This window comes from Saimiri boliviensis, chromosome 7 (assembly GCF_048565385.1).
Source record: "Saimiri boliviensis isolate mSaiBol1 chromosome 7, mSaiBol1.pri, whole genome shotgun sequence".
Classification (NCBI taxonomy): Eukaryota; Metazoa; Chordata; class Mammalia; order Primates; family Cebidae; genus Saimiri; species Saimiri boliviensis.
This window is the reverse complement of record NC_133455.1, coordinates 7,810,656-7,838,129: the sequence shown is the minus strand read 5'-3', so window position 1 is coordinate 7,838,129 and position 27,474 is coordinate 7,810,656. Positions and strand designations below refer to the sequence as shown.

Sequence of the window (27,474 nt, the reverse complement as noted above, 5' to 3'; positions counted from 1 at the left end):
GTCTTGGCCTCCCAAGTAGCTGGGATTACAGGCACCCGTCACCATGCCCATCTAATTTTTGTATTTTTAGTAAGGATGAGGTTTTACTATGTTGGCCAGGCTGGTCTCAAACTACTGACCTCAATTATCCGTTCGCCTTGGCCTCTCAAAGTGATGGGATTATGGGCCTGAGCTACTGTACCCAGGCTCAAATCTGTGTTTTTATGGATTTTGTTAGGATGACAGTGATCTAAAGTTTCTTCTTTAAATGTTTATTTAAATAAATTAAAAGTTTACGAAATGTTGATGAAACCTTAAGTAGGTAGTGGTACATGTGCCTGTATTTCCTACTAAAATGCAATTTGTTCTAAATTTGTACCTTCCAGAAGATATAAAGACCATCCTAGACAGCAAAAAGAAGGCAGATACAGGCTGGGTGTAATGGTTCATGCCTGTAATCCCAGCACTTTGGGAGGCCGAGGAGGGCTGATCACCTTGAGGTCGGGAGTTCGAGCCCAGGCTAACCAAAATGGAGAAACCCCTTCTCTACTAAAAATACAAAATTAGACAGGTATGGGAGCATATGCCTGTAAACCCAGCTACTTGGGAGGCTGAGGCAGGAGAATCACTCGAAACTGGGAATCCGAGGTTGCAGTGAGCCGAGATCGCGCCACTACACTCCAGCCTGAGCAACAGAGTGAGACTCTGTCTCAATAAATAAATAAATAAAGTTGAACCAAAAAAAGCCAACCCCTAGACTCATACTGTGTGGTTCCATTTATATAAACTTCAAACGCAGGCAAAATGAATACCCTAAGTTTTAAGAGGGACATAGTGAATGGCAGGGGTCAAAGGGGGCTTTGGGGGGAACTAGTAATATATCATTTCCCGATCTGAGTGCTGGTTACCTTGTATTCAGTTTCTGAAAATTCATAAAACTTACATGATTTTGTATTTTTCTGTATGTTATACCTTAATTTTAGAAGTTTATTATTATTATCATCTTTTGTAGATCACTATGTTGGCCAGGCTGGTCTCGAACTCCTGTGCTCAAGCAATCCTGCCTTGGACTACCAAAGCAGGTGTGAGTCACTACACATGGTCTAAAAAAAGTTTTGTTTTTTGGTTTTTGGTTTTTTTTGAGATGGAGTTTTGCTCTTGTTGCCCAGGCTGGAGTGCAATGGCGAGATCTCGGCTGACCGCAAACTCGGCCTCCTGGGTTCAAATGATTCTCCTGCCTCAGCCTCCCCAGTAGCTGGGATTACAGGCATGCACCCCCATATGCCTGGCTCATTTTGTATTTTTAGTAGAGATGGGGTTTCTCCATGTCGGTCAGGCTGGTCTTCAACTCCTAACCTCAGGTGATCTGCCCCCTCGGCCTCCCAAAGTGGTGGGATTACAGCCATGAGCCACTACATCAGGCCTACAAAAAAGTTTTTAAAGATATAAATAACACAGGAAAAAAGTGTGCAAAGGATATGACTAGGTAATTCACAGAGAAGTAACTCAAATGGCCAAATACATCCATGAAAACCTTACCAGGAATCCAAAAAATGTAAATTCAAGGAAAAAAAAAAAAAGCATTTTCTATTCTTTGGATTGGCAAAAATTGAGTTTTATTTTCTTGGTTGTCTAAAAAAATGTTGGTTAGACTTGATTTGTTTGATTTAGGATGCAAACAGGGTCCTTGCGTTGCATAGGTTATTATGGCTCTTAAGTCTTTAAGACCAGTTATTCTCTTCTCCGCTCACCTTTTATGGCGCTTACTTACTGAACAAATTGGGTCCCTGTCTCGTAGAGTGCCCCACATGCTGGAGTTGGCTGGTTGCTTCTGCTGCTTGTGTTTCCCTTATCTCCCATATTTCCTGTAAACTGTAGGTTTGATCTAGAGGCCCCCATCAGGTTCCTGCTTAACGTGTCTTGGCAAGGCTCCATCGCAGGTGGCGCTGGTACTTCCTGGCACTAAGGTCGATTGGCGGGACCGGGACTTCGCGGCTTGGCCCCTCCATTTTCTTTTTTTTCTTTTTTCTTTTTTTTTTGGCCCCTACATTTTCAAGTTCCCCACCAAACCCTCGCCTCTTGGTTTTACCCCTTTCTGATGATTGTCTCGTGAATCCATGATTCCATTGAGGGGTGCCAAATAACTTTGGAATTGTCTCATTCGTCCTCATGTATTAGCTGGACTTTGCTAAAAGAAAGTTTCCTTCCTCATCCATTTTGGGGCTCTGAAATACAGTTCAGGAAGGGCAGGAGGATGCTTGATGCTTTCTTGTTGTTTAAAATTTGCAGAACGAATGACCTGATGCCCAGGAGGGCCAATTTTGGGGGTACTATTATAATAAATTCAGGGAGATTACATATACGTCTACCTCCTGTTTTTCAATCAGCAGCAGTCACCCGGTTGAAGCTGCTGCAAGTTTTACAGGCACGGGTTGCGTTTCCACGGATAACTTAAAAAAGAGAATTATTTTTTTAAAATGATGAGGAGCCGCACGGGCTCCGGCTGGCTTCCGGAAGGCGGGCGCGGGGCCCCGGGGCCGGGTAGCGTGGGTCCCGCGCCGGGGGCGGGGCGCGGCGTGGGCTGGGCCGTGGCGCCTTTGTGCGCGGGGCGGGGCGGGTGGCGCAGCGGCGGCGGCGGCGGCGGCGGCGGTGGGTAAAAGCGCGGCGCGCGGCCCCCGAGCGCGCCAACCCTGTCCTCGCCGGAGCCCGCGGCGGCCCAGCGCCTGGTCCTCGCCCCGCACCGCGACCCCGCACCCCGCCGGCCGAGCATGGGCGCGCGCGCCTCAGGCGGGCCTGTGGCCCGGGCCGGGCTTCTGCTGCTGCTGCTGCTGCTGCTCGGGCTGCTGGCCGCTGGCGTGCAGGGGGCTCGGGGCCGCAGCGGCGCCGAGAAGAACAGCTACCGCCGCACGGTCAACAGCTTCTCGCAGAGCGTCAGCAGCTTGTTCGGCGAGGACAACGTGCGCGCCGCTCAGAAGGTGGGCGCCGGGCCCGCGCCCACGGTCACCTTGCCCCGGCCGCCGCGCACCTGGCGCCAGGGGCCGGCCTGAGAGGAGCGCGGCCTCCGGGGTTGCCCGGCCGGCCGGCGCGCGGGAAGAGGGGGTCCGGCCTGCGCCTCGGGGCCTGCCGCTCGCGGCCCCCGCCGGGCCTGGCCAGTGCGGGTCTGGGCGGCCGGGCCTCGGGGCGCCCCGCTTCTCCTTGGACCTTGCCCCCGCGGGCGGCGCGGCCGGAGCCTCTCCCGGCTGCGCTGACGCCCGCCGCGCGTCTCATTCATTCATTGACCGCGTTTGAATGGCTCCCACTGTGAGCCAGGCGGCGCCCTCGCGCCCCGGGTCCCCACGCGGCTGCGCCCTCTCCAGCTACCCCGGGTTTGTCCTGGCCTCGCATCCCGACCCACATCCCCTGGGACCTTGTGCCCCACTCCTCCTCCTGTTTTGAAGATACGTGGAGTTGTTTTTACTTTACAGGAAAAGAAGGGAGCGAGGCTCGGTTGCTTTGGGAAACCGAGCACCTACTGTGTGCGGGGCTTTTCGCGTGGAGCCTTTTGTTTAATTTGGGATGGTCCAGGACCCTGCAGCCTCTTGGGAAGGATATTGAGTCCCAGGAGGAGCGCAGGGAGTTTTCCCCCATTTCTGCCCTCTGGAGCGGGGTGGGTTAGGGGTGCTATTCCAGGCCGAAGTCCGCCTACCAGCTCCTGAGAAGGAGGAAGTTACTGGGGACAGTTGTGTGTGGTATTGCGGTTCCTTTGCTGTTCCCTGGGGAGGAGGGGGGAGTCTTGCTTGCCGCCAGCCTCCCTGGAGTTTTGGAGTCAGAGAAGTTTGGGTTCAAGTTGGAGCTCTACAAGTTGGATGGCTTTGGGCAAGTGACTTCACTTCTTTGAGCCTCAGTTTCCTTTTTTGTTAAATGGGGATAGTAATCATACTTCCTTGGCTGTGAGGTTGTATTTATGAATAGCTGATACCTTCCTGGCCCAGAATCATGGCTAAAAATTAATTTTCTGTTCATTGAGAGGGAGGGGGAAATAGAAAGGAACATTAAGGCCCAAGTCAGATTGACTGGATGTTCTTATTGGATAAAATGAAAGGTTCATTGGTTAGGAAAACAGTACCTCTTGACCCCCCTCTCCTATGGGCAGGGGGCACCTCTTGCAGAGGTGCGTCTGTGTCTTCATACATGTAGGGGAGAGACCGCTATGTAGGTGACCAAGGAGGGAGGAGGAAGCAGGGCTGAGCTCCTGAATGCTAAAGGTTGCCCCGTAGTCTGGTGGGGAGGTCAGGAGTGTGAGCGAAGGCAGTCTACACTTACTTCCTCTTGATGCAGTTCCGGAGCCATTTGAAGGTAGAAATCAATTTGTTTTAGAGCAAAAGGAAGCCTGTCTTTTTCACCCAGGGTGACCACAGGACCCCCATGTGGTGGTTGCATATGACAATCTAAGGCCAGTAAACGTGACATGTGAGTGTGGATATTTCAGACTTTTACTTAAATGAGACGATCTGTATTCTGCAGAGCATCTGAGAATCTGGTGGTCAGAGCTCTTCCTGGGGTAAACCAGGGTTTGTTCCTTTAATAGAGATGCTAATAATTACTAAGGGCTTTTGTAGATAGAATAGCCTTACATAATTCTTTTTTTTTTTTTTTTTTTTTTTTTTTTTTTTGAGACGGAGTTTCGCTCTTGTTACCCAGGCTGGAGTGCAATGGTGTGATCTCGGCTCACCGCAACCTCCGCCTCCTGGGCTCAGGCAATTCTCCTGCCTCAGCCTCCTAAGTAGCTGGGATTACAGGCACGCACCACCATGCCCAGCTAACTTTTTGTATTTTTAGTAGAGACGGGGTTTCACCTTGTTGACCAGGATGGTCTCGACCTCTTGACCTCGTGATCCACCCGCCTCGGCCTCCCAAAGTGCTGAGATTACAGGCTTGAGCCACCGCGCCCGGCATCTTACATAATTCTTAGAATGACCCTGTGCCATAGGCACTGTTCCCATTTGACAGATGAAGAAACAGGCACACACAGCAGTGAAGTGGCTGGTCTCAGGTCAGGCGAGTGACAGAGCCAGGATGTGAACCCAGGCAGAGTGGGGCACGGAGCTCACATTAATATCTCTCACCTGTTTTCCTGCCTCATGACCCCTTCCCTGTTCCTCAAGTCAGTGCAGCATCCAGAGGCTGACCTGACATACTTTGTTTGTTTGTTTGTTTTTTTGAGATGGAGTCTTACTCTGTTGCCCAGGCTGGAGTGCAGTGGTGCGATCTCGACTCACTGCAACATCCGCCCCCCCCACCAGGTTCAAGCCATTCTCCTGCCTCAGCCTCCTGAGTAGCTGGAATTACAGGCACATGTCACCATGCCCAGCTAATTTTTATATTTTTAGTAGAGACGGTTTCACCATGTTGGCCAGGCTGGTCTCCATCTCCTGACCTCAAGTGATCCTCCCACCTTGGCCTCCCAAAGTGCTGGGATTACAGGCGTGAACCATGGTGCATGGCCCAGTTGCTTTACTTCTCTGTGTCTCATTTGTGCAGAGGAGATAAATTGGGGAATTAAAGGAGATCGGTTGGGCTGTACAATGCCAGGCACTGAATAAGCATTTAGTATATGGTAGAATATTTCTATATGAAAGGGATTTGTCCGGTAGGAGAGTGATAGATTTATTAATTCCTTTAAAAATTATTAAGTGATGGCAGGGCATGGTGGTTCACACCTGTAATCCCAGCACTTTGGGAGACCAAGCTGGGCAGCTCACCTCTGGTCAGGAGTTCATGACCAGCCTGGTCAACATGGCGAAAACCCATCTCTTCTGAAAATACAAACATTAGGCCAGGTGTTGTGGCTCACACCTGTAGTCCCAGCACTTCAGGAGGCTGAGGCAGGTGGATCATCTGAGGTCAGGAGCTCGAGACCAGCCTGACAAACATGGTAAAACCAATTTCTACTAAATACAAAAAATCAGCCAGGCATGGTGGTGCATGCCTGTAATCCCAGCTACTGGGGAGGCTGAGGCAGGAGAATGGCTTGAACCAGGAGGCAGAGGTTGCAGTGAGCTGAGATTATGTCATTTTACTCCAGCCTGGGCAACAAGAGGGAAACTCTGTCTCAAAAAAAAAAAAAAAAAATTAACTGGGCGTGGTGGTATACTCCTGTAATCCCAGCTACTTGGGAGGCTGAGGCAGGAGAACAGTTTGAGCCTGGGAGGCTGACGTTGCAGTGAGCCAGGGTCATCCCATTGCACTCCAGCCTGGATGACAGACTCCGTCTCAAAAAAAATTATTAAGCGACTTATACACCTGTGTTCATAGCAACACTTTTTACAATAGCCAAAAGTGGAAATATCCCAAATGCCTATCAGGTGATGAAGAGTTAAAATGTGGTGTGTCTGTATAATGAAATACGATTCAGCCATAAAAAGGAATAAAGTATTGCTCTATGCTACTACTTGGATGAACCTCGAATAAAAAAATGGAAGAAGCCAGACTCGAAAAGCCACATATGATATGATTCCATTTATATGAAATATCTGAAATAAGAAGATCCATAGAGACAGAAGGCAGATGGGTGGTTTCCAGGCATTGGAGGGGGGGGCAATGGAGGAATTATTGCTTAGTTGATGTAGGGTTTCCTTTTGGGGTGATGACAAAGGATGGAGCTAGATAATGATGATGGTTGCATGACGTTGTGAATGTACTCACTGCCACTGAACTGTACGCTTTCAAATGGTTAAAATGGTCAACTTTATGTGTGTATGATACAATTTAAAAAAAAAAAAAACCTTGGCCTGGTGCAGTGGCTCATATCTGTAATCCCACTACTTTGAGAGGCCTAGGTGGGAGGATCACTCGAGCTCAGGAGTTTGAGACCAGCCCGGGCAATGTAGTGAGACCCCGTCTCTGCAAAACCACAAACGTCAGCCGGCGTGGTGGCACGCACCTGTGTTCCCACCTACTTGGGAAGCTACAACGGGTGGATGGCTTGAACCTGGGAGGTTGAGGCTGCAGTGAGCTGTGGTCACACCACTGTAATCCAGCCTTGGCTGGGGACAGCGCAAGATCCTGTCTCCAGAAAACCCAAACAAATGAGAATTTTCAAGCACCTGCTGTCTGTGGAGAAAATGATCCCTTGCAGGGCAGCTATAGTTGGACTGATGCGGTGGGAACATCCTGAATGCCAAGCTGAGAAACTAGTACCTTTCCCCCATGGTCATCGGTTATAGTTGGGTGGAGTACAATTTCATGTAGTTCTGAAGGTTAGAAAGCTAACTCCACTCCCACTCCTGACCCTGTCTCCCACCCACTTCCCAGAAGCAGCCAGACATTCTGAGCACGTAGAAATATCTAGACCTATAGATTCTGCTCCCTGTGGTTGGCTTTTTGTTTATTTTCTACTATGCTCACTGTTTTGTATGTTTCTTTTTTCCCCTGAGACAGAGTCTCTCTCTGTTGCCCAGGCTGGAGTGCAGTAGCTCGATCTTTGCTCACTGTGGTCTCCACTTCCCGGGCTTGAGTGATCCTTCCATATCAGCCTCCCGGGTAGGTGGGATTACAGGTGTGCACCACCACGCTCTGCTAACTCTTTTATTTTTTGTAGGGGTGACAGTTCACTATGTTGCCCAGGCTGGTCTTTAACTCCTGGGCTCCAGTGATCTACCTGCCTCAGCCTCCCAAAGTGCTGGGATTACAGGCATGAGCCACTGCGCTGGCCCGCTTTTTAAAAAATGAATAAATTTTGGAGGGCCAGGCACTTTGGGAGGTCGAGGCAGGCAGAACATCTGAGGTCAAGAGTTCGAGACCAGCCTGGCCAACATGGTGAAACCCCATCTCTACTAAAAATACAAAAATTAACTGGGCATGGTGGTGTGTGCCTGTAGTCCCAGCTACTCGGGAGGCTGAGGCAGGAGAAGCGCTTGAACCTGGGGGGTGGAGGAGATCACACCACTGCACTCCAGCCTGGGCAACAGAGTGAGACTGTCTCAAGAAAAAAAAAAAAAGTTGAAGATCAGACCTTATCAGTACGTGAACTTTGCTTCCTCCTGGTGAAGGGGTGCAGAGCACACTGCTGTGAGGATGTGCCCGCGTTGAACCTGCCCCTGATGGCTAACACTGGTCCTCTCTCGGGCCACTCCAAACCTGGCTGCCACGCGGGTCTTTCTGTATGTTCTGTATGTATTGTTTTGCGTGCACATAGAAACGTTCATCTGTAAATTGTTAGAAATGGAACTGCTAGCCGGGCGCGGTGGCTCAAGCCTGTAATCCCAGCACTTTGGGAGGCCGAGGCGGGTGGATCACAAGGTCGAGAGATCGAGACCAACCTGGTCAACATGGTGAAACCCCGTCTCTACTAAAAATACAAAAAATTAGCTGGGCATGGTGGCGCGTGCCTATAATCCCAGCTACTCCGTAGGCTGAGGCAGGAGAATTGCCTGAACCCAGGAGGCGGAGGTTGCGGTGAGCCGAGATCGCGCCATTGCACTCCAGCCTGGGTAACAAGAGCGAAACTCCGTCTCAAAAAAAAAAAAAAAAAAGAAAGTTAGTTGCAGATGACCAGGTGCAGTGGCTCACACCTATAATTCCAGCACTTTGGGAGGCCAAGGCGGGCAGATCACAAGGTCAGGAGTTCGAGATCAGCCTGGCCAATATGGTGGAACCGTGTCTCTACTAAAAACACAAAAATTAGCCGGGCGTGGTGGTGCGCACCTGTAACCCCAGCTATTCAGGAGACTGAGGCAGGAGGATCGCTTGAACCCAGGGTGTGGAGTTTGCAGTGAGTCGAGATCGCACCACTGCATTCCAGCCTGGGCAACAGAGCAAGACTCTTGTCTCAAAAAAAAAAGAAAAGAAAGTTTGTTGCAGACATTTTCATACTTTTTCTTACAGAACCACAATATCATTGTCTCAGCTAAGAAACTTAAATATAATACAATATTTTGTAATCTACAGTCCATATTCACATTGTCTTTAAAGCTTATAAAAAATCCAACACCGAGTCAAGGACTGCTCATGCCTTTGGTGCTCATGTCTCTAGTATGTCAGAGTTCTCTCACTTTTGGTGGAGGAAGGGACTTAATTATTAAGTTTTTTTTTAGACAGGCTGTCACCCTGTAGCCCAGAATGGAGTGCAGTGGCATGATCTCTCCTCACTGCAACCTCTGCCTCCTGGTTTCAAGCAGTCCTCCCACCTTAACCTCCTGAGTAGCTGGGATTACAAACGTGTGCCACCATGCCCAGCTAATTTTTATTTTTTTTCGTAGAGACAGAATTTCACCTCGAAACCCCTGTGTTGCCCAGGCTGATCTTTTAACTCCTGGCTTATGCAATCCTCCCGCCTTGGTCTCCCAAAGTGCTGGGATTACAGGGTTGAGCCACTGCACCTGGCCTAGGAAGGGACTTTTTACAACATTAACATTTTTGAAGAGTACAGACTAAATGTCTTTTTTGGTTTTGAGCTATAATTCATACACCATACAATTTATTCATTGAAAGCTCAGCGGGTTTTAGTATATTCACAGCACTGTACAGCTGTCACTACAGTCAATTTTAGAATATTTGCATCACCCCAAAAAGAGACTCTACCCATTAGCAGTCACTACTTCGCTCCTTTGCCCCAACTCCCAGCCTTAAGCAACTGCCAGTCTTTCTGTCTCTATGGATGTGCCTGCTGTGGGCTTTTTCTTTCTTTTCCCTAGATGGAGTCTCACTCTTGCCCAGGCTGGAGTGCAGTGGTGTGATCTCAGCTCACAGCAACCTCTGCCTCCCAGGTTCAAGTGATTCTCCTGCTTCAGCCTCTCGAGTAGCTGGGATTACAGGTGCATGCCACCACTCTCGGCCAACCTTTTTTTGGTATTTTTAGTAGAGACAGGGTTTCACCATGTTGGCCAGGTTGGTCTTCAATTTCTGACCTCAGGTGATCCCCCCACCTTGGCCTCCCAAAGTGCTGGGATTAACAGGCATGAGCCACCGCGCCTGGCCTACTGTGGGCTTTTTGTATGAATGGAGTCCTGTACAATCTGGCCTTTTCTTTCACTTAGCTTCATGTTTTTAGGGTTTATCCATATTGCAGGATCAGTACTTTATTCCTCTTTATGGCTTTTTATTTACCTGATCATCAACGGATGGACATTTGGGTTTATGTCATGTTTCATCTATTGCGAATGATGCTGCTGTGAACATCCACGTGCGAATGTTTGTGTGGATGTATGTTTCCAGTATTTCGTGGCGCATACCTAGGGGTACAATTGCTGGGTCATATGGGAACCTTTGGCGTAACATTTTGAGGAACCGTCACCCTTTTCCAAGACAGATGCACCATTTTACCTGCCCACCCCACCAGCAGGGTAGGAGGGGCCTGGTTTCCCCACGTCCTTGTAAACCCTCGTTACGGGCTGCCTTGTCGATTCTAGCTATCTTGGCGGAGGTGAAGTGCTATCATTGTGGTTCTGACAGACCCGAACTGTCTTTTTTTCTTTTCTTTTTTGAGACGGAGTCTCCCTCTGTTGCCTAGGCTGGAGTGCAATGGCGTAATCCTGGCTCACTGCAACCTCCGCCTCCCGGGTTCAAGCGATTCTCCTGCCACAGCCTCCTGAGTAGCTGGGACTACAGATGCCAGCCACCACGCCTGGCTAATTTTTTGTATTTTTAGTAGAGACGGGGTTTCACCGTGTTAGCCAGGATGGTCTTGATCTCCTGATGTTGTGATCTGGCCACCTCAGCCTCCCAACGTGCTGGGATTATAGGCGGGAGCCACCATACCCGGCCCAGAACTGTCTTTTGAAATGTCCTACAGTATGTATTACCTGATTATTTCCTCCGGGTTAGGCTCAGGCTTAGCTTTCCTGGCAAGAATGCTACAGAAGGCATCACGCGTCCTTACGGAGGCAGGACCGCATCAGGGCTCGTGTCTGTTTATGCGATTGCTTTCTCATTGGTCACTGTTGAGTTTGATCCCTGGGTCGAGGCTGGGCAGGCCCACCGTGCTGGGGGTGCTCTTTCCCCTCTGTGGTTCACGCGTGGTCTCTATGTATGTTCCAGCATTTTCCGTTCATCTGGCGTTTGCATTTCTGTGTGTTCTTTTTTTTTTTTTTTTTTTGAGACGGAGTTTCGCTCTTGTTACCCAGGCTGGAGTGCAATGGCGCGATCTCGGCTCACCGCAACCTCCGCCTCCTGGGTTCAGGCAATTCTCCTGCCTCAGCCTCCTGAGTAGCTGGGATTACAGGCACGTGCCACCATGCCCAGCTAATTTTTTGTGTTTTTAGTAGAGACGGGGTTTCACCATGGTGACCAGGATGGTCTCGATCTCTCGACCTCGTGATCCACCCACCTCGGCCTCCCAAAGTGCTGGGATTACAGGCTTGAGCCACCGCGCCCGGCGCATTTCTGTGTGTTCTTCAGGTGCTTGGGAAACCTCTAAACTGCAAAGGCTCCACCCTCTCTCCCTGGCTGGCACCTCAAGACGCCTTTGCCCTCATGGCCTGATTTTTCATAGGGTCAGTTTGCACATTCCTGGGGATGATAGGGGTGAAGAGAGACTAGGATGCAGGAAGGCCATTGTCACCCAACCCCGGGTGTTGGATGTCCCCAGCTGACTGCTGCAAGTGGAGGGCTGATGAAATCCCAGGCTTGAAGCGATCTTGTTCCTCCCACGGTGGCGATGGCTGGGCCTTGTTTGCCCGAGGCCTCAGGCATCCACAGTTTGGTTACCTTTCTATTCTGAAAATTGCCCAACATGCACAAAGGTAGGGAGAGTAGGGTGAACCCTCCTTCACCCAGGTCTTCCCACACAGCAACTTTCTGCCATTCCGGTTATATCTTTTCTTTCTACATTTTTTTGGGGGGCTGCCTGGAATAATATTTTAAAGCTAATCCAAGACATTAGTTCACCCTTGCATATTTCGGTTAGCATCTTTAACAAATAAAAATTTTGTAAAATCAAAACCACAATACTGGCCGAGGACGGTGGCTCACGCCTGTAATCCCAGCACTTGGGGAGACTGAGGCGGGCAGATCACCTGAGGTCAGGAGTTCAAGACGAGCCTGGCTAATGTGCTGAAACCCTGTTTCTACTAAAAATACAAAATAATTAGCTGGGTGTGGTGGTGCATGCCTGTAATCCCAGCTACTTGGGAGGCTGAGGCATGAGAATCATTTGAACCCAGAAGGCGGAGGTTGCAGTGATCCAAGATCGTGTCATTGCACTCTAGCTTGGGCAACAAGAGTGAAACTCCCTCTCTCTCCCTCTCACCCCGTGTGTGTGTGTGTGTGTGTGTGTGTGTGTGTGTGTATACATATATATATATATAAATTAGCTGGCTGTTGCAGCACTCGCCTGTAATCTCAGCTACTCAGAAGGTTGAGGCAGGAGAATCGTTTGAGCCCAGGAGGCAGAGGTTGCGGTAAACCAAGATCGCACCACTGTACTCCAGCTTGGGTGACAGAGCAAAACTCCCATCTCAAAAAAAAAAAAAAAAAAAAAAAAAAAAAAAAAAAACCCACCAAAATACCATCATCACAGCTTCTAACAATCCCTTAACATCTACTGTAGGTCCATTTTCTGATTTCCCTGGCTCAAAAGATGTCTTTTTACAAAGCACTTTGTTTAAATTTGGATCTAAACTAAGTCTACGCATGCAGTTGGCTCACTGCACCCTCTGCCTACCGCGTTCAAGCAATTACCCTGCCACAGCCTCCCAAGGAGCTGGGATTACAGGCATCTGCCACCATGCCAGGCTAATTTTTTGTGTTTTTAGTAGATGGGGTTTCACTGTGTTAGTCAGGATGGTCTGGATCTCCTGACTTCGTTATCCTCCCACTTCAGCCTCCAAAATGCTGGGATTATGGGCGTGAGCCTGTAGAGTCTTTTAAGTCTCTTTTAAACATTTTAACATTGTTGTTATTGTTATTTTTTATTGAGATGGGGGTTTCACCATGTTGGTCAGACTGGTCTCGAACTGCTGACCTCAGGTAATCCACCCACCTCGGCCTCTCAAAGTGCTGGGATTACAGGCGTGAGCCACCGCACCCAGCAATTGTTATTTTTTTGAGACAAAGTCTTGCTTTGTCACCCAGGCTGGAGTGCAGTGGCGTGAACACACCTGACTGCCCCCTCCACCTCCTAGGTTCAACGATCTCCCAACCTCCTCCCGAGTAGCTGGAACCACAGGCACATGCCACCATGCTCAGCTAATTTTTAAATTTTTTATGGAGACAGTGTCTTGCCATGTTGCCCAGTCTGATCTCTAACTCCTGGACTCAGACAATACTCTGGTCCTGGTCTCCCAAAGTGCTGGGATTATGGGCATGAGCCACCATGCCCAGCCTCAAACTTTTTTTTTAAATTATTAACTTTATTCTTTTTTATAAGTGGAGTTTAAACAATAAAGTCTGTTCTTTTAAAGTTACAGAAAAATTGTGAAGATAGTTCGGGGAGTCACCATATACCCCTCGCCCCATTTCCCCCATTATTTTTTTTTCCCCCCCTTTTTTTTTTTTTTTTTTGAGACGGAGTTTCGCTCTTGTTTCCCAGGCTGGAGTGCAATGGCGCGATCTCGGCTCACCGCAACCTCCGCCTCCTGGGTTCAGGCAATTCTCCTGCCTCAGCCTCCTGAGTAGCTGGGATTACAGGCACGCGCCACCATGCCCAGCTAACTTTTTGTATTTTTAGTAGAGACGGGGTTTCACCATGTTGACCAGGATGGTCTCGATCTCTCGACCTCGTGATCCACCTGCCTCGGCCTCCCAAAGTGCTGGGATTACAGGCTTGAGCCACCGCGCCCGGCTCCCCCATTATTTTTTATTTTATTTTATTTTTTTTGAGACAGAGTCTCGCTCTTGTTTCCCAGGCTGGAGTGCAATGGCGTGATCTCGGCTCACCGCAACCTCCGCCTCCGGGGTTCAAACAATTCTCCTGCCTCAGCCTCCTGAGTAGCTGGGATTATAGGCACGCACCACCATGCCCAGCTAATTTTCTGTATTTTTAGTAGAGACGGGGTTTCACCATGTTGACCAGGATGGTCTCGATCTCTCGACCTCGTGATCCACCCGCCTCGGCCTCCCAAAGTGCTGGGATTACAGGCGTGAGCCACCGCGCCCGGCTCCCCCATTGTTAATGTCGTATATTCATGTAGAACGTTGGTGCCATTAATGGACCAATATCGGTACCTCACTGTTTGCTGAAGTCTGTACTTTAGTCAGACTTCTGTAGTTTACTGCCACCCTTTTCTGTCTCGGATCTCAGCCGGGATTCTACCTGACATTTGGTCCTCTCAGCTGGGAGCCTCTCAGGCTGTCCCTGTTTTTGACCTTGACAGTTTTCAGGAGCATTGGTCAGGGACTTTTCCTTTTCTTTTTTTGAAACAGAGTCTCACTCTATCACCCAGTGGAGTGAAGTGGCGTGATCTCAGCTCACTGCAACCCCTGTCTTCCGGGTTCAAGCAATTTTCCGGGTTCAAGCAATTCTCCTGCTTCAGCCTCCTTTTAGTAGAGAAGAGAGGCTTCACCATGTTGGCCAGGCTGGTCTCCAACTCTTGAACTCAAATGATCCGCCTGCCGTGGCCTCACAAAGTGCGGGGATTATAAGTGTGAGCCACGGTGCCCGGCTGGTCGGGAACTTTGTAGGATGCTCCCTATTGGAATTTGTCTGATATTTTCTCATAATGAGACTGGTTGATGGGTTTTGGGAGGAAGACACAGAATTAAGGACCATTTTCATCCTGTCATATCCAGTGTGCAGCAAATCCTCATGATTTAAGTTGCTATTAATTTTAATGTCCCCACCTAGTGCTTTTTCTTGGATGTCATCTTACTTGACAGAGAAGTTCGGTCTCATCCCCTACGATCTCCACCATCTGCATCTGGCCAAGTGCATCCTCATGGTGATGTTTCCCTGGGCCCCATTCCCCATATCCCCAAGAACCAGTGTTTAGATCTAGAGACCTGGCCAGGCATGGTGGCTCACACCTGTAATCCCAGCAGTTTGGGAGGCCGAGGTGGGCAGATCACTTGAGGTCAGGAGTTTAAGACCAGTCTGGCCAACATGGTTGAAACCCCGTCTTTACTAAAAATACAAACAACTAGCCAGGTGTGGTGGCCATGCCTGTAATTCCAGCTACTCGGGAGGCTGAGGCAGGAGGAGCAGAGGTTGCAGTGAGCCAAGGTCATGCCACTGCACTCCAGCCTGGGTGACAGAGCAAGACTGTTCCAAAAAAAAAAAAATCTAGAGGCCTCATAATACAATTGAGGCTTGCTTTTCCCCTGATTTCTGATGGAACCGCTCTGAGGCTCTGGGCTTCGCTGTAAGCTCCTGTATCTGTGTGCACCACAGCCCAGGGGCCTAAACAGCAGACATATGTTTTCTCTCCATTCTGGAGGCTGGAAATTGAGCTCCAGGTACCAGGGCTGGTTTCTCCTGAGGCCTCTCATCTTGGTGTGCAGATGGCCGCCCTCTCCTAGATTGTCTTCGAGTGGTCTTTCCTCTGTCCATCTGGGTCCTAATCTACTCGCATAAGGATGCCAGTCACATTGGATTGGCGCCCACCCCAAAAATCTCATTTCAACCTAATCACCTCTATAAAGAGACTGTTTCCAAATACAGTCACATTGTGAGGTCCTGGGCCTTAGGGCTCCCACATAAGCCTTTTAGGGGACACCGCTCAGCCCATATTATTCCCCTTAGGGCTCCCGTGTCTACATCCACACAAAGTGGGTCAGGGTGTCGCACACCAGAGCAGGCAGAGCCGGCCTTGCATGAACGGCAGGTTCTCCAGCCAGATGCAAGTGACAGGATCCTTCCTGATTCACCCTCCCCTGCCCCGGGCCGGTTTTCAGCAGGGGACAGGTGCCATTCTTTCCACCGTGAGAAAGAACCTCTGACCCGCACCTTTCCCAGCATTGCCAGGAGCTGCTTGGGCACGGCAGGTTTCAGAGCACCTGCCTGTCAGCTTGTGTGTGGGAGGTGACCGCTCGGCTTGCAGAAGGTCCAGGTTGCCGCCCTGGAGCCCATGAATCCACCGAGAAGGACCTCAGCCACTCCGCCGCGCTGGGCACCTGCCGTGCGCCGGGCGCCGGTGAGGTCTCTACAGGTTCTGCTCTTGAATCCTCTCTCAGTCTCGTTTCACAGGGGAGAAAACTGAGGCGCAGAAAGGCTCAGCAGCGTGTGCAGGAATGTCTCTCCAAAAGTAACTGCTTCCATACACCCTTTCCAGGGCACTTGGTGTCATTTTAAAGGCCTGCTATTCTTTTTTCAAAAAAGCCTTTTTCCCTCTGTTTGAACAAATTACAGAAATTGCTATATATTGTCTGGGCGCGGTGGCTCATGCCTGTAATTCCAGCAGTTTAGGAGGTCAAGGTGGGTGGATCACCTGAGGTCAGGGGTTCAAGGTCAGCATGGCCAAGATGACAAAACCCTGTCTCTACTGAAAATACAAATATCAGCCAGGCATGGTGGCATGAGCCTGTAATCTCAGCTATTTGGGAGTCTGAGGCAGGAGAACTGCTTGAACCTAGAAGATGGAGGCTGCAGTGAGCTGAGATCTCACCGCTATACTCTAGCCTGGGCAACAGAGACTCTTTTCCCCCCCCAGTTCCCCCCAAATTGCTATATATTGACAGACAGGTACAAGTCACACATACTTTAAAGAATTGCAGGCTAGGTGTGGTGGCTGACACCTGTAATCCCAGCACTTTGGGAGGCTGAGGTGGCCAGATCATCTGAGGTCAGGAGTTTGAGACCAGCCTGGCCAACATGATGAAACCCTGTCTCTACTAAAAATACAAAAACTAGCCAGGCATGGTGGCATATGTCTATAATTCCAGTTACTCAGAGGCTGAGGCAGGGGAATTGCTTGAACCTGGGAAGTAGAGGTTGCAGTGAGCTGAGATGGCACCAGTGCACTGTAGCCCAGGTAACAAAGCAAGACTGTCTCAGAAAAAACAAAAGAATTGTAGCAGGAAAAGCTGGGCATGGTAGCACCTGCCTGTGGGCCTAGCTACATGGGAGACTGAGGCAGGAGGATTGCTTGAGCCCAAGAGTTTGAGTGAGCCATAACTGCCCTACTGTACTCCAGGCTGGGCAACAGAGCAAGACCCTGTCTCCAAAAAAAGAAAAAAGGCAGGCATACATTCTGTGATCTGTTTTTTTCTTTTTTTTTCTTTTTTTTTTTTTTTGCTTCATCGCTCAACTTGAGATCTGTTTCTTTACTCAGTATCATTTGCTGCTGTTTGTTGCTGGATATGTCCGTCGCTGGTTTCCATGGCTGTGGAATCGCGCTCCATTCTGTGAGGAGGTCGCTGTCTGGCGTGTCCCTCCCGTTACCTTGCATGTCTGGCCTGCTGCTGCTGGCAGCTTTTTAGCGTAGCGGTGCTCTGAAGTCACATGTGCAGCTGCCTTTCAATCATGGTCCTCAGCCTCGAGTGCTGAGGTGACCAGTGCTTCTGAAAACTGTCGAGAGCATCCCCAGGAGGGCTGTGGAGACAGACGGCTGGGCCCCGTCCCTGGAGAGTCTGAGGCGGGACCTGGGAGTCTGCAATTCTGGAAGCTCCTGGGTGATGTGCTGCTGCCAGTCCTGACACCACCACAGTCTGGGAACCACTGAGCTGGGCTGTGTACTGCGACTTGGAGTCTCTGGAACACCTCTTCACGGTTGTGGTTCTGATGCATGCTGGTCTTCTGCAGGCCCTCCTCCCAGATCCCTCCCGCCTACCCCGACGCAAGGGGTCGGGGTACACCTTCCCCTTCTAACGCAGCAGTCCTCAACCTTGTTGGCAGCAGGGAATGGTTTTGTAGAAGAGAATTTTTCCACGGACTGGGGCGCGGGGATGGCTTCAGGATGATTCGAGCGCATTGCGTTTATTGTGTACTTTATTTCCATTATCATTACATTGTAATACAGAATGAAATTATTATACAACTCACTGTAACGTAGAATCAATGGGAGCACGGAGCCTGTTTTCCTGGAACTTGACTGGTCCGTCTGGGGGTGATGGGAGACAGTGACACATCGTCAGGCCTTAGGTTCTCATAAGGAGCAGGCAACCTAGATCCCTCACGATAGGGATCGTGCTCCTATGAGAATCTTTCTTTTTTTTTTTTTGAGACGGAGTTTCGCTCTTGTTACCCAGGCTGGCGTGCAATGGTGCGATCTCGGCTCACCGCAACCTCTGCCTCCTGGGTTCAGGCAATTCTCCTGCCTCAGCCTCCCGAGTAGTTGGGATTACAGGCACGCACCACCATGCCCAGCTAATTTTTTGTATTTTTTAGTAGAGACGGGGTTTCACCATGTTGACCAGGATGGTCTCGATCTCTCGACCTCGTGATCCACTCGCCTCGGCCTCCCAAAGTGCTGGGATTACAGGCTTGAGCCGCCGCGCCCGGCTTTTTTTCTTTTTTAGATGGAGTGTCCCTCCATCGCCCAGGCTGGAGTGTAGTGGCACGAACTCAGCTCACTGCAACCTCTGCCTCCTGGATTAAAGGGATTCTACTGCCTCAGCCTCCCACGTAGCTGGGATTACAGGTGTGCCACCACGCCCAGCTGATGTTTGCATTTTTTGTAGAGACAGGGTTTCACCATGTTGGCCAGGCTGGTCTCGAACTCCTGGCCTCAGGTGATCTGCCCGCCTTGGCCTCCCAAAGTGCTGGGATTACAGGCGTGAGCCCTACCATGCCTGGCCTAAAATTTTCTCTTAAGGTAAATTAGAGTTGGGTTTTCATTTTGTTGCCCAGGCTGGTCTCCAACTCCTGAGCTTAAGCAGTCCTCCCACCTCAGCCTCCCAAAGTGCTGGGATTATAGGTGTGAGCCACCATGCCCAGCCTCTATACTATTTTTTAGGGCTAAAATGTTGGTGTCCTCACAGTTTATCTTGGAGTCAATGCTTCTGTTAGAATACTGGACATCAGCTGGGTGTGGTGGCTCATGCCTGTAATCCCAGCACTTTGGTAGGCCCGGCAGGTGGATCATCTGAGGTCCGGAGTCTGAGACCAGCCTGGCCAACATGATGAAACCCTGTCTCTACTAAAAACACACAAAAATTAGTCAGGCTTGGTGGTGCATGCCTGTAATCCCAGCTACTCAGGAAACTGAGGCAAAAGAATCGCTTAAACCTGCGAGGTGGAGGCTGCAGTGAGCTGAGATCGCGCCATTGCACTCCAGCCTGGGTGACAGAGCAAGACTCTGTCTCAAAAAAAAAAAAAAAAAAGCCAAAAGTTAAAATGAGGCTGCACCTCATATTCACATTTCTTTTTTCTTTTCTTTCTTTTTTTTTTTTTTTTTTTTTTTGAGGCGGAGTTTCGCTCTCGTTACCCAGGCTGCAGGCTGGAGTGCAATGGCGCGATCTCGGCTCACCGCAACCTCCGCCTCCTGGGTTCAGGCAATTCTCCTGCCTCAGCCTCCTGAGAAGCTGGGATTACAGGCACGTGCCACCATGCCCAGCTAATTTTTTGTATTTTTAGTAGAGACGGGGTTTCACCATGTTGACCAGGATGGTCTCGATCTCTTGACCTCGTGATCCACCCGCCTCGGCCTCCCAAAGTGCTGGGATTACAGGCTTGAGCCACCACACCCGGCATATTCACATTTCTTTAGCCCTATGGTTCTGCAGAGTTACCTGGAGGCCAAATAAAGACCTCAGAAGCCTAGGGTCCTTAAACTGGGCTAGAGCATGGGGCTCTGTCATCACCAGCTTCCTAGAAACAGAAATATCTACGCTTTAAAAATGAGAGGCCCGCAGGATGTGGTACAGTGGTTCACACCTGTAATCCCAGCACTTTGGGAGGGCCAGGCAGGAGGATCAGTTGAGGCTTAGAGTTGGAGACCAGCCTGGGCAACATGGCAAGACCCCGTCTCTACACAATAATAATAATAAAGCCTGGTGTGCTGGCTGCACCTGTAGAAGCTGAGGCGGGATTGCTTGATCCCAGGAGTTTGAGGCTGCAGCGAGCTATCATTGCACCACTGCACCCCCACCTGGGCAACAGCAAGACCCCATCTCTTTAGAGAAATCAGGCAGAGGAAGGCAGAGACCCTGAACAAAGAGGGAGCATGAAAGACAGCAGGAGCATAATGCGGCCCGCAGAGTGTCCCAGCCTCCTTAGATGCCTCGTTCAGCCCTTCCAAGGAGGGGGTTGTTCTGCCCAGTGTTTCTCAGCTGGGCTGTGATCAGTGCCCAGTTCAGGTCAGTCCCCTGGACCAGCAGGCCACTGCTGTGGCATCATTCATCATGGGCTCGCTAGTTCCCCTTCCCAGGTATTAATCCCCGAGCTCCCGGTTCCCTGCTCGACTCACGGAGGAGCACGGCGGCGTGGTGGGTGACTGGGTGGTGACCGTTTTCTTGTTTTTGCAGCTCTTGAGCAGGCTGACCGAGAGGTTCGTGCTGGGCGTGGATATGTTCGTGGAGACACTGTGGAAACTCTGGACAGAGCTCTTGCATGTTCTTGGACTTGATGGTAGGTGCGGGGGTGGCATTCATGTAAGATGTCATTTTATTTTGGTGGTTCTCAAAGTGTGGAACTGGTACTCACAGTAAGTAATACATGGGAAGGTAGGGGGAGGGCTGGGTCAGTAAGGATATGAGTGAACACTTTTTATTTTAATAGTCTCATATGTAGGCCAGGCATGGTGGCTTATGCCTAGGACTTTGGGAGGCCTAGGTAGGAGGATTGCTTGAACCCAAGAATTCAAGACCAGCCTGGACAACACAGTGAGATCCCATCTCTAAAAAAAAAAAAAAAAAAATGCATGGCCGGGCGTGGTGCCTCACACCTGTAATCCCCACGCTTTGGGAAGCTGAGGCAGGCAGATCACAAGGTCAGGGGTTCAAGACCAGCCTGACCAACATGGTGAAACCCCATCTCTACTAAAAATACAAAAGTTAGCCGGGTGTAGTGGTGCACGCCTGTAATCCCAGGTACTCCAGAGGCTGAGGCTGAACCCGGGAGGTGGAGGTTGCGGTGAGCCAAGATCGTGCCACTGTACTCTAGCCTGGGCTACAGAACAAGACTCCTCTCAAATATAATAAAAATAAAAAATAAATGGCCCATCAAAGCTAAGACTTCCCAGACGCCATTTAGGATAAGGTCCAACTGGGTAGTGCCAACTTGTGTGTCCCTAGGCCAAACACATGGACCAGAGGTACAGTCTGGTTTACCGGGATCCTTAAAAGAAACGACCAGTGGGCCGGGCGCGGTGGCTCAAGCCTGTAATCCCAGCACTTTGGGAGGCCGAGGTGGGTGGATCACGAGGTCAAGAGATCGAGACCATCCTGGTCAACATGGTGAAACCCCGTCTCTACTAAAAATACAAAACATTAGCTGGGCATGGTGGCGCGTGCCTGTAATCCCAGCTACTCAGGAGGCTGAGGCAGGAGAATTGCCTGAACCCGGGAGGCGGAGGTTGCTGTGAGCCGAGATCGCACCATTGCACTCCAGCCTGGGTAACAAGAGCGAAACTCTGTCTCAAAAAAAAAAAAAAAGAAAGAAACGACCAGTTATTTAGGTAGAAGAGGATTCCATGGATATAGAGACACTCACAGAATCATCAGAAGGGCTGAGGGAGAGATACATGGCCTCAGACACTGCCGAACTGGCCATCCAGGGTTGCAGCTGGTGAAACCATTGAGTCCAGGGTCACACAGTGTCATATAACTTGAGCACCAAGTTATATGGAGGCCACTGCTGCTACCACAACAACTAGACTTTGCACGTGGCTGCTGGGACCCTTGCCGTTTCTGGAACCATGCATATCGGTGACAACACTTTACTTAATTTTCAAAGTCGTATACTTGGTCGGGGGAACTGCAGGGCAGAACTTAGTTTCTGTGCAGCCCCCAGCTGCGAGGGAGTCAGGCTAATGCAGTTCTTTTTTTTTTTTTTTTTTTTTTTTTTTTTTTTTTGAGACGGAGTTTCGCTCTTGTTACCCAGGCTGGAGTGCAATGGCGCGATCTCCGCTCACCGCAACCTCTGCCTCCTGGGTTCAGGCAATTCTCCTGCCTCAGCCTCCTGAGTAGCTGGGATTACAGGCACGTGCCACCATGCCCAGCTAATTTTTTGTATTTTTAGTAGAGACGGGGTTTCACCTTGTTGACCAGGATGGTCTCGATCTCTCGACCTCGTGATCCACCCGCCTCGGCCTCCCAAAGTGCTGGGATTACAGGCTTGAGCCACCGCGCCCGGCCGCTAATGCAGTTCTTAGCTCTCCAGCTTCTGCCATCTGGGAAGGCAGGCTGGGAGCAGGTGTCACCCGATGCTGCACCGGTCTGTCCACCAGACCCACTGCATGGGGCGGGAATCGCCCGGGGAGCTGGCCCTGGTTCTGTGGATAAGGGGAGGAGGGTAGCGCAGTTTCATAGTGCAGTGCTACTCACACACTTATAGCTGGGAAGAGAGCCAGTCATGTGGGCTGAAATGCGCTCGCCACGAATCTGTTCCAGTCCTGACCCCTGGACCTGTGAGTCGGCCCTTGTTTGGGAATAGGGTCTGCAGATGTAATCGAGTGAAGGGAGATCCTCTTGGATTAGGGTGGACCCTCACCTGTGATTGATGTCCTTATAAGAAGTGAAAAATTCGGCCGGGCGCGGTGGCTCAAGCCTGTAATCCCAGCACTTTGGGAGGCCGAGGCGGGTGGATCACAAGGTCAAGAGATCGAGACCATCCTGGTCAACATGGTGAAACCCCGTCTCTACTAAAAATACAAAAAAAAATAGCTGGGCATGGTGGTGCGTGCCTGTAATCCCAGCTACTCAGGAGGCTGAGGCAGGAGAATTGCCTGAACCCAGGAGGCGGAGGTTGCGATGAGCTGAGATCGCGCCATTGCACTCCAGCCGGGGTAACAAGAGCGAAACTCCGTCTCAAAAAAAAAAAAAAAAAAAAAAAGAAGTGAAAAATTGCTGGGCGCAGTGGCTCATGCTTGTAATCCCAGCACTTTGGGAGGCTGAGGCGGGTGGATCACAAGGTTAGGAGATCGAGACCATCCTGGCCAACATGGTGAAACCCCGTCTCTACTAAAAATACAAGAATTAGCTGGGTGTGGTGGTGTGTACCTATAATCCCAGCTACTCAGGAGGCTGAGGCAGGAGAATCGCTTGAGCTTGGGATGGGGAGGTTGTGGTGAGCCGAGATCGCACCACTGCACTCTAGCCTGGGCGACGGAGCCGAGACCCTGTCTCAAAATAAAAAAAGGAAGAAGTGGGAAATGGGGACACAGAAACACCAGGAAACACAGGGAGAAGACGGCCATGTGGAGCGAGAGACAGGGACTGGGGGAACGGAGCCACAGGCCAGGGAACACCTGGGCCACCAGAAGCTGGAAGAGGCGAGGCAGGATCCTCCCTTGAACTTTCAGCAGGAGTGTGGCCCTGCCGATACCTTGATTTCACACTTCTATTGTAAACCACCCGGTCTGTAGCGGTTTGTTGCAGCAGCCAGGGGAAACTTCTACCATAGCCCTGTTCCGTGCGGAATCTCTCAGCACCTCCCGTCTGCCCTTGACACCCCCATTTTACGGATGAGTGATGGGGGAGTGAGGTCCGCTGGCTGTGCTGGGCACACTGGTTCATATCTGTTGACACCCCAGGCCATTCGGAAGCCTCTTCAGCCTTGATTTATTGAGTTCAAACTTTAAAAGGCCTGAGGCCAACTCAGCCACCTGACTGCTCAAAGAATCAGAGGCCTCAGCAGAGCCATTTGAGAGGACACTGTGCCCCTGGCAGCCCCGGGGCCACTCATGGTCCCTCCTGGAACTCAGTTGAGTTAACGCACCCTCCCCCAGATGCAGCCGCTGCGTGCGATCCTCTTAGCTTCATGTCCACCACCTGCCCGGATTGTTAAACTCTCTATGTTTTCATCCCCACCCACTGAACCCTGGAAAAACAAACCTGATTGCAGAAAATCGCACGCAGCTTGGAATGAAAAAGTGCAGAGCAGGAACAGCCTCCTAATCATATGGGAGAAGCCCAGAATAGAGGCATCCGCAGTGGATCCAGGAGCTGACTGCCTGCATTCATCAGGAGAGCAGCTGGCGCCTTCCGGAGGCAAGGCAAGCTTGCTTCCGTGTCGTGGCTTTTCTGGTTCTGTTTGACGCGTAAGCTTCAAAGCATCCGAAGGCCTTTGGAATTTGTGTCTTATGCATAGAAGTTTGAGTGTGCAAAATGCTTTACAGGAAACCACACACCAACGTTGGATATTCTGGTAAAAAAAGAAAAAGGTTTCTGTGAGCACAATCCTACAATTTCTTTCTTCAGTGTTTTTTTTTTTAGAGTCTGGTTAAAATGAGAACTCTGTGGCCCAGAGTGGTCTAATAGAAAAAGAATGTAGCGGGGGCCGGGCGCGGTGGCTCAAGCCTGTAATCCCAGCACTTTGGGAGGCCGAGGCGGGTGGATCATGAGGTCGAGAGATCGAGACCAACCTGGTCAACATGGTGAAACCCCATCTCTACTAAAAATACAAAAAATTAGCTGGGCATGGTGGTGCGTGCCTGTAATCCCAGCTACTCAGGAGGCTGAGGCAGGAGAATTGCCTGAACCCAGGAGGCGGAGGTTGCGGTGAGCCGAGATCGCACCATTGCACTCCAGCCTGGGTAACAAGAGCGAAACTCCGTCTCCAAAAAAAAAAAAAAAAAAGAATGTAGGGGGGTGGGTAGTAAAAAAATAAAAATTTAAAAAAAAAAAAAAAGAATGCAAGCCCCATAGGTGATAAGAAATTTTCTAGTAGCCATGTCAAAGAGTAAAAAAAAAAACTGGTAAAATTAATTTTTCTTTTTTTTCTTTTTTCCTTGTTTTGTTTTTTTGAGGTAGAGTCTTGCTCTGTGCCCAGGCTTGAGTGCAGTGGCGCAATCTCAGCTCACTGCAGCTTCCACCATCCCGGGCTCAGGTGATCCTCCCATCTCAGCTTCCTGACTGGCTGGGACCACAGGTGTATGCCACCACATCTGGCTAATTTTTGTATTTTTCATAGAGATGGGGTTTTGCCACGTTGCCCAGGGTGGTCTCAAACTCTTAGGCTCCAGTGCTTTGCCTGCCTTCCTCCCGAAGTGCTGGGATTACAGGCAGGCGCCACCATGCCCAGCTGAAATTAATTTTAATATGATATTTTAGTTAACGCAATATATTCAAAACAGCTCAACTTACAATTAATAGAAAATTATTAACGAGGCATCTCACATTTTTTTGGGTACTAAGGCCTTTGAAACTCAGTCTCCATTTGACACTTAGAGCACATGTCAGTTCTGAGCTGTCACACTTCAAGAGCTCAGCACAAGATAGATGGCACAGCTTTTGTCCCCATTCTAGATCTGCTGGCACAGAGCATGTGCCCAGGAGATGGCGGGATGGCTTAGAAGGATGGATTTAAGGCTCTTGTGTTCGTCATGTTGCTTCCTCTGAAGCCACTGTGGCCACTTCCAACAAAATTTCCAATAAAGTGGGGAAAATGAATAGCCCCTGCCTCAATGATGCGTCCGTGCAGGGCCGGGGCTATGTGGCTTCGGAAACTGGATCCCCTGGTTCCAGATCTCAGCTCTGCCTGGTCCTAGCTGTGGGACCCTGGGCGAGGAGTCCTTATGTGGGAAATGCTGTTTACGACATCAGCAAGGCATGAGGACAGGATGACTGTGTGTCGGGTGTTCGGATGGCACCCGGCCCACGGTCAGTACTCAGGAACGCTTGGAAGCTTGTGAAGGGGCCCTCCTCCAAAATGCAGGTCATTGTGTAGTTCTGGGACCTGCGCAATCTCGATTTTCCACACTGAGGGCCGTCTGGCCAGTCGCACCCAGAGCCAGCTTCCCCACTGCACCTTCAGGGCTTGACAGATGTGCAGGGCTGTAAACGCACCCACGTGGAGAAGCAAGTTGACCACCAAAACATTCACTTTTGGGGCCGGGCTTGGTGGCTCACGCCTGTAATCCCAGCACTTTGGGAGGCCGAGGCGGGTGGATCACAAGGTCAAGAGATCAAGACCATCCTGGTCAACATGGTGAAACCCCGTCTCTACTAAAAATACAAAAAATTAGCTGGGCGTGGTGGTGCGTGCCTGTAATCCCAGCTACTCAGGAGGCTGAGGCAGGAGAATTGCCTGAACCCAGGAGGCGGAGGTTGCGGTGAGCCGAGATCGCGCCATTGCACTCCAGCCTGGGTAACAAGAGCGAAACTCCGTCTCAAAAAAAACCAAAACAAAACAAAAATTCACTTTTCTTCAGCGGTGCCTGTTGGGAGTTGAATTGTGTCCTCCCATATTCGAGATGGAGTCTTCCTCTCTTGCCCAGGCTGGAGTGCAGTGGCACGATCTCAGCTCACTGCAGCCTCTGCCTCCTGGGTTCAAGCAATTCTCGTTCCTCAGCCTCCCGAGTAGCTGGGATGGCAGGCACCTGCCACCATGCCTGGCTAATTTTTGTTTTGTTTTGTTTTTGTTTTTTGAGGTGGAGTCTTGGTCTGTCACCCAGGCTGGAGTGCAGTAGGACCATCTCAGCTCACTGCAACTCCCCTCCCCGCCAGGATTCCAGCCATTCTCCTGCCTCAGCCTCCCAAATAGCTGGAATTACAGGCAACCACCACCACGTCCAGCTAATTTTGCATTTTTAGTAGAGATGGGGTTTCACCATGTTGGTCAGGCTGGTCTGGAACTCCTGACCTCAGGTGATCCACCTGCCTCAGCCTCCCAAAGTGTTGGGATTATAGGCATGAGCCACCATGTCCAGCCTTTTGTAGCTACTTGGCCGTGGCAGCGCTAGGGAAATCAGACGGTACCCCTTTGCTGTCGGGCAGAACGTCACTCGTGTTCTCTTTAGGATTTGGAGGGCGTCAGGGAGTGACGTTGCTTTGGATCAACCTTCCCTTGGCACGTAGGAAAACTTTTACTGAAATCACCAAGGGGTGGAAGGCAGGGGGACATTCTTGTCTCTGGGCATCTTTCTTGGCTGATCGCCTATCTCGGCCCCTTGCTGACATGATGGTGCTTCTCAAAGTATGCTTGACGGAACCCCGGGGGGGTCTCTGAGACCCTTTTGGTTACGAGGGGTGACTGCAAGTTCCTCTCTTCTCCAACAACATGTGTCTGAGGTCAGGGATTTAGTACGTACTTTAATACTTCCACATATATTGACGCCATGTTAAGATGATGATACTTTGGATATATTGGATTAAACAAAATATTAACATTAACTTCACTTTTTTTGTTTGTTTGTTTGCTGTGAGTACTTGAAAATTTTCAGTGACAAACTGACTCACATTTGTGGCTGGTATTCTGTTCCTTTGAATTCAGAAACAGATTTAGGGGCCAGGTCTCTTCTAAGAAGCTGTATAGGAAGGAGACAGGCCAACATTCAAAGCACTGTCACTGTTCTCACCGTGGTTTGTTCTGCTTTAGAAACAGCTGTTTTCCGTGAAAAATGTTTTGTGTTAACATTGTCTTGGTCAGTTCAGGCTGCTATAAGGAAATTCTTAGACTCTGTGCGTATCAACAACAGACACGTTCCTTTGTTGTTGTTGTTGTTGTTTTGAGACATCTTACTCTGTTGCCCAGGCTGGAGTGCA

The 27,474-nt window shown here is 50.2% G+C and overlaps 1 protein-coding gene across 1 annotated transcript in view; it reads left to right on the top strand.

Annotated features, from left to right (window-relative positions):
* Positions 1-2,596: 2,596 nt before the first annotated feature.
* BRI3BP (BRI3 binding protein) overlaps positions 2,597-27,474 on the top strand; it is a 34,420-nt gene continuing 9,542 nt past the window's right edge. The window contains exons 1-2 of the mRNA XM_039471906.2: positions 2,597-2,954; positions 20,296-20,398. Coding sequence (XP_039327840.1) covers positions 2,748-2,954; positions 20,296-20,398 — 310 coding nt within the window. The 5' untranslated portion in view covers positions 2,597-2,747. The remainder of the gene's footprint in view (positions 2,955-20,295; positions 20,399-27,474) is intronic.